Source organism: Phragmites australis, chromosome 5 (assembly GCF_958298935.1).
Source record: "Phragmites australis chromosome 5, lpPhrAust1.1, whole genome shotgun sequence".
In the NCBI taxonomy this organism is placed as follows: Eukaryota; Viridiplantae; Streptophyta; class Magnoliopsida; order Poales; family Poaceae; genus Phragmites; species Phragmites australis.
This window is the reverse complement of record NC_084925.1, coordinates 42,145,626-42,152,868: the sequence shown is the minus strand read 5'-3', so window position 1 is coordinate 42,152,868 and position 7,243 is coordinate 42,145,626. Positions and strand designations below refer to the sequence as shown.

At 39.9% G+C, this 7,243-nt stretch overlaps 1 protein-coding gene across 1 annotated transcript; it reads right to left on the bottom strand.

Annotated features, from left to right (window-relative positions):
- Positions 1–1,247: 1,247 nt before the first annotated feature.
- Positions 1,248–5,289, bottom strand: LOC133919772 (uncharacterized). Its single transcript, XM_062364274.1, has 11 exons — positions 5,108–5,289; positions 4,838–4,899; positions 3,792–3,925; positions 3,453–3,511; positions 2,910–2,933; positions 2,672–2,754; positions 2,505–2,569; positions 2,260–2,309; positions 2,055–2,156; positions 1,896–1,955; positions 1,248–1,601 (listed from the first exon to the last, which is right to left on the bottom strand). The coding sequence occupies exons 1-11, from the start codon at positions 5,108–5,110 to the stop codon at positions 1,491–1,493; spliced, it is 753 nt and encodes a 250-aa protein (XP_062220258.1). The 5' UTR covers positions 5,111–5,289; the 3' UTR covers positions 1,248–1,490.
- Between the last annotated feature and the right edge of the window lie 1,954 nt (positions 5,290–7,243).

Genomic DNA, 7,243 nt, shown 5'->3' with positions numbered 1-7,243 from the left:
GGACAAGAATATGTCGGTTCGGGTGGCAGTATATCCGAATGGTGTTCCTTTGTTATAACTGCTAATTATAGTTTAATCACAGATTAATCATATGTGTAACAGACAGGACGTTTGTTCACAATACTCCCCCTCGATCAATTATCTTGTATGTAAACTTTTGATTGAAAACTTATTAGAGAGAGCCTCCTCAACCTCAAAGCTGGAATCGATGAAGGCCAGCGCGATGAAGGAAGACCCGGTCGGCATGTTGAGGTTGATGCCACGGGAAGAAGAGGTAGGACCGTAGTCCGCTATTGCACCAGGAAGGCTCATGTTGCGACGGACTCGAATGATCCAATTGCAGCGAGCGATCGTCACATTGGAAGATTCTGAAGCCGGTTCTACCATATCAGAGGACGCTCCAGTGGCTTGCACTGGAACGGAGCGAGCGGCCTCAGCCCTTAGAGGATACTACAACCAAACGTGCACCTCCAGATCCTCCTCCTCTGAGGAAGGCACTACCACCGTTGGTGGAGCGTTGAAGAGAGGAGCAGCACTACGACGTGCTGCCATCGTTGGCGGTGACCCAACAGCAAGAGTGGCTGCAGGAGCCACTGGAGGGGTGGGTGGATCCTTTGAATGTACGCAGTGGTGACGACGACGGTGATGATCACGTGCACGAGCGTGGCGACGAGCAAGTGAACGGCCAGGGCTTCGGGGGTGACCGAGCGGCAATATGTGACAGAGAATGGCAACCTCCAAGTTCATCAAGCAACGAAGAACTTCTCCAGTGGTTAAGATGAAGGATCCATCTATTTCTTTGCCTTGATCTGATAGACGCCTTTGTGCCTTCTCTGTTAGTGAGGCCGATTGGCTCTTTTCTTCTATGATGTCGTCGCTCAGTGGTGAACTCTGATGCTGATAACGTATCTCGATCTACTGTCTCTTTGCAATCACCATTCGAAATAAGAAGGTTACAGCAGCAATGGGACGCCGAGGCATACTTTTTGCTTGCCCAAGCTGCCATCAGGGCATCCATTTTTGTTTCTTCAGTCCAAAGTGTTGCCTTCAGCAAAATTAGCCTGTTTGGTTTCCAGTTCTGATGCCGCCCCCAAAAGCCCAGTGATATTTACAGCATTTCCTCTTTTACCTTTGCTGTGCCAAGATAATCTTGCCTTGATTCCTGTGGTAAGATTGAAGCCATACAGTTACAGATACAATCACGCTAAACTGCAGGGTAGGCGAGAGAAGATACTAAAGATTGATAATGGCAGCAACCAGGGTTTCAATTGCATTATGGATTCCGTTAACACTTGCCAGCACATCCACTGCATGGCAATACATGTTTGGTTTCAGAAGGTAAACTCCCGCGCCTAGTGATGCGTAAACTGCTTTAGCGACCAATGGTGCAATGAATACAAACGTCCAACCATTAAGTTTTACAAAGATGGTGGGTGATGAATTCTGTCCCTACAGCCCAATCACATCTAAAACAACTCGCCCTGTTCTGTTCACTTTCTATGCTGGACAGCCGCGTTCTCCTTCAGGTACTCCACAAACTCGTCTATCAGATAGGGCCAGGCGCCTTCTTCATCGTAGTTGGTTAGCTGAGGACCAATTGTCTGCAGCAACAGAATAGAATAGCCAGTCAAACAAGGGAAACAAAAGCTTCGTCAGAAATGCATAGTAAAGAACATTCTTTGGCATCATCCAACAGAATCAACAAATGATGATAGGGGGCAGAAGTTAAGAAGGCAGCAACAACAATCAAGCATTAATATGCCACTAGATCAGCTTTTAAGGTTGGGTAACCAACACAAATGTAACCTCTTGAAGCATACTAGAGTCTCTATGTATGCTGGATATGCACTTTGCATGTGACCTGATTCCCGGTAAGTATTTAGGTGTGTGGTTACCTTCACAAACTCCAATAACTGCGCCCATGTATCCCTGGAGATTGCTTTATTATGCCTTACCTAAAAACAAATGGTTGAACAACAACAAAACACACTGCTTATAAAATTAATACAGCAGGAAAAAAACACTGGCAGGAATAGATGGTACACAAGTGTTACCTGTAGAAACTGGCACCAGTGGTCAATAAGAGGCCAGTTCCTTTCAGCAAATAGCAACCGCCACATGCCAATAGCAGTCTCCAATGCGAGAGATTTCTGACCCTATAAAATTATGTACAATATGTCAAAAATATATTTTTAGAAAAAAACTATTGAAAAAAGCTCTGATAAAATTATGTGAATTTACGCAAAGCAAATGTTATACCTTTTCCCTTGCCCAGGCGAATGCAAAGTTGTATATTTCACAAAACTTCTCTGGATGAGGAAAAAGCGAATAGTTAAGTGACAGGCAGTTGAAACCATTTCGCATTACTTGTCTACTATAGTTTACCCTTAGCTGAGCAAACTGCTTGTGTAAGCATATCAAATTCAAATTTTCAACACATTGAGTACTGGGAACACATATGCTACACTAGCAGCAGCAAATTTGAACTGAAAAAGAAAGCTTACGATCATCTTTAAGCTCAGCACGTAATGAAGGAAACTTTTCACGAAGCTTCTCTATTGAATCAACTCTGCAAATAGCACATAGATCTTTCAATACTATTCAATCTATACACTTCAGAATCTCAAGTTGTAGTGCAAATGAAGATAGAAATTGCATAGAGCAGTCTCACCCAATTGACTGCAGTCCACCAATGAACTCCTGGCGAGTGAATTCACACATTGTGGAAGCTTTCATATGCCACGATATGACAAGCTGTTAACAGCGAAGAGGTAAGGAAAATGCATATATGAACAAAATAACACAAAAACAGTTGTATCCCCATATCAAACTTTGTATTGAACTTGAAGCAAATCCATTTGGTTAGCGTTTGGAGAGAAAAGGTAGATATAGATAAGATCGGAATGTACCATGACAATATCCTGAGGATCCACCTGAAAAAGGGAAACAAATGATGATCAGAATCGAAAGACGAGACACAGATATGAAGACAAGATAAGCAACCAAAATAAATAATGTGAGGGCCTTCTGATAGAGAAAAATAGCATCAATAGTATCTATGTGGGACCAAAAAAAAAGAAGAAGCAACAGATTAGTAACTTAACAATCTTGCCACAGTCTACATAGTAAATACAGTCATACCTACACAGCAAAAACCATAGTATACAGGTAGTTTGTTGCAGACATTTTAAATCCATAATTTACTACACATGATATAAAATAGAAGGCGAACGTGGATAGCAACTAGCAAACTACAAAATGATAGTTCAACAACTCCATCAAAAAAGCACTATGAAGAAATTATAGAATAAATGAAAGAAACACTATTCACTGTTCACAAAATTCTGACCCGATACCTGATAACTACCTATTCATTACATATTACTGCAGACAGAAACATTAGCAAAGCAACATGCAACCAAGATAAGAAGATAAAATCCACCACCAGTTACCTGCAAATCACTGCAAAGCTGTGATATGCCCTCCACCATTATCATATCAGCATTCGGTTCTGAGAAATCATTAAATGAAATGATGGTACGGGTAAAAAAAATAGATGCATAGTCTTAAGTTGACAGGTGCAATTGACAGCAAGGACGGAGCTAGGATATTAAAATGAAGGGGGCCAAGTGCTAATACATTTATGTTGAAGGGGACCAAATAAAGCTTCGATACTAATTTTGTCTAATTAGCAAATCTATTTACAAGGTAATACATGAAGCATGAGGGGTGCCATCGCCCCTACCAGCCACCCCCTAGCTCCGTCCCTGACTGACAGTAAAGTATTCCACCTTTATATCTGTTGTACAGCTCTTCCAGATGTCGAGTATTAGCAACAGCAATTTGTGGTTGGCTATAAAAGACATCAAAAGCTCCTTCCAAGTGCCAATCACTAGCTTTAAGAGCCTGAAGCGCGACCTTCTCACTGCACGAAAATGCAATGCTTAACAAAACTAACAGAAATGAAGTTGAATAGTTGATACAAAACAAAGACATAAGAAAAATTAAGTCCATATGCTACATTCATAATAAATTAAATATCATGATGGCGGCACCATGTCAAGATCGTGCCGCTCTCGAGATGGCGGCACCATCTCAAGAGCGACACTTAATGAAACCAATATCGTGAGCAGTCCAACACAAGAAGTCCAAATAGTCCTAGTGAATTTGTAATGCATTTGCAGCACTGACCTTCCCCTGGACGGTCTAAACTGCTGATACTCATGCCACTGGACTGTTGGATGTACTGAACTACTAATGTTAACCGAAGAACTATCTCAAAGCAAATTGACTCAAAGAAACAGATTGATCATGGCATCTACAACATAAGAATATAAACATATATACAAAAATAAAAAAATAGTGTTTACAAATGCAGAGTAGTCCTTCGAGGTTCAGATGGTCCCATGACCTGCTATAATGTACAGCACTACCAACTTTCCAGGATAATGACACTGGATCACCCTTGCCCCCGAAAATCGTAGTATTAGATAGTTTAAAGTAAAAGATGGAACAATATTCCATCTGAAATAAAAGAGGGTAAACATAATGGCACCACATTGTTGGAGAATTGCATCACATCGCCAAATTACAAGTCAAGATCAGGCACTACCACGTGCTTCCACAACAAAACAAATACAAAAATTCAATGTTACGACACTGCGCTTGCTAGCATAAGCTTATTGCAAAATATGACACAGTCTAATGCAGCATTACAAACAAGTTCTCTCAATAACTCAGCATATCACCGCCACTCACTACGCAAACCACCATTTAGCACTAAATTCCGATCCCTTGAACGCTACGAACAATTCCCAAAACATTAAAAAAAATGTACCTCGCGCCAGTTATGGCCATGAACTGCTGTACCTTGTCGCGGCTTCCTCTCCCCAGCTTATGCTGCAAACACAAGAAATACACGCCCGTTAAAACCACACGTGTGCAACCTCTGTACAAGTGTAATAGATGCACAAATCAAACGAGAAAAAAAAACATAAAGGGTGCCATCTCAAGACCGAACCAATCAGAGGCCGCAAAAATAATGGAAGAAATCCAGAAAAAATATGGTAAATCGCCCCTTGCGAAGAGGATGAAGGGAGGGACTGACCATCTTGGATCGGTCGGGTATGAAGGCCGGACGGCGAGGGGGAGCGCGGTCTAGGGTTTCGAGAAGCTTCAGCGCTCCTGTGCCCTCGCCTCTGCCTTTGGCCTTCGCCTTTTGGTTTTTCTGCGTGCTCGCAATTTCCACTCGCTCACACGCAAATTGACGACCTTGGATCTGCAATGACCGAAATGCCATCCGGTTAGGACGTTTTCCCGAAACGACCTTTCCAGCTCGTGTAATTGCTTTCCCAATACGTGTGTGGTGTGGAAGCCGGCTCCTCATATCAAACGTCATCCATAATGTCATCGCTATTACATGGATCTAAATTAAACATACGTGATACAAGTTTTATATGTGTTTTTTTAAAAATACTGTGCAAATGGTCGAGAGAAGTTCTTTAAACTATGTTTAGAAAAAAGTTCTTGAGAAAAAATGGATGATATATTTACTAGTAAGGTAAACCTTCTTAAGATGTGAGTTTATAAGCTATTCAATGTCTCCGGATGAGAGTTCAAGCACCATCTATCATGTATAGAAGTTAAAGCGACATCCAGTCGAAAATGGTTTATTACATACATGCATGTGTAATTACAAGAATAACATAATTGATTGTTTTTAGGTAAGAATTAACCATAAGATAACATATAATTGGATAAAATTGAAATCCAACTACTCGATGCAAATGGAAATTGTTGGGTCAAATCTACAATTATGATAGGTAGGAAAACCTTCCAAAGTTAGGTGTGGAAGCTTCATGTGATCTTTTAGGGCAATGGAAGCATGGAATATAAACAATGTGTATCGATCGAGCTATATATTCTCTCAATACCATTTATTTTATCTCATGGCACCATTTGAACATAGTTTTAAATGGCATGGTGTTGACTTGGGGATGTCATGAACGTTGTTTGCAACACTCAGTCTGGAGCTAAGAGGAATCGATGAGCTGCGAGAGGCAAGACATTGGGGACTTGGCCATTTGATGGTGGAGCTAAGGACAACATCAATAGGGAGGAGATTGGGAGGGAGAAGGGGAGGCAGGGTGGGAGATAGAAAGGAAAAGAACAAGAGGAGGGCTAACAAATGGGTTATGAGTTGTGACATCTATTTTCTATCAATTTGCTAATTGGATTGTTATCTCACCCAGAATATAAGGCCACATGTTAAAACCACCACTACAGTTGCGCCTCGTCGGTAAGAACACGCTTTAAGTTAATGCCAAAGTGAAGGCACAATTGAGAATTTATATGAACTTATCACTGCTCAAATCAAGGTTTGATTCTAACATTTCACAATAAAGGCAATAAAGTCTAATGTCTCGCATGCCTTGGGTGCTTCAACAGTTAGATACACTCTAAGGTATATACAATGGGGTGACATTTTCTGTTTGTAAGAGATTTGCATAGGATATCAGGTGATGAGGGTATGACCATATGAGTATCCAAAGGAGAGATAAACTATCTATTACTCTTTTTAATTATAAATAATTATCGTTTTATCAAGATCCGACCAAATTTTTAAAATTTTGATAGGTAATAGCTTCCAAAATATTTAATTTAGAAATAAAAAACACACGTAGATTTGTCTTCAAAATACTTCCATAATATTATATTTTTATTAGATATTATAACTATATTTTAATAAAATAATAGTTAAAATAAAAAATAAAAAATAATAAGAATTTATGATCGAAGGAAGTATTTGATAGAGGGTCATAAAAATAGCTTGTTGCGGTCAGTATTGGCGGTTAAACAGGCAACCGATTAATTTGATGATACCAATACCAACAACCATATAAAAATAACTCATTGTGTAGGTCGTATAGATGACAGGAAGGTGGCTTTATTGACTAGATCACGGACGCTTGGCTACTGATTTTATATATATATATATTTATATTGACATGAAGGTGGCTTTATGCGCTACTACGGCTGAAGTATGTGAAACTGTGAGGAAAATAAAGTAGAAGAGGTTTCGTCACGCTAAACTAATAGGCTCTGATACCGTCATGAAGTTTAAATATTTTAAATGCACTCAATAGAGTATTCATTATTAACTAAATTATTTTAATTTTTTAGATATGTTAGGTTTAGCAGCAGTACGTATTTAGTTTAGCCTTTAGACATACCGTATATACTA

What these genes read in the sequence shown, in the direction of transcription:
- LOC133919772 (XM_062364274.1), bottom strand. An exon ending in TGCTGAGCTTAAAGATGATC is followed by an intron (nt 2,310 to 2,504) that starts GTAAGCTTTCTT and finishes TTCCTCATCCAG; the next exon opens with AGAAGTTTTGTGAAATATAC. An exon ending in TCGCCTGGGCAAGGGAAAAG is followed by an intron (nt 2,157 to 2,259) that starts GTATAACATTTG and finishes ATAATTTTATAG; the next exon opens with GGTCAGAAATCTCTCGCATT.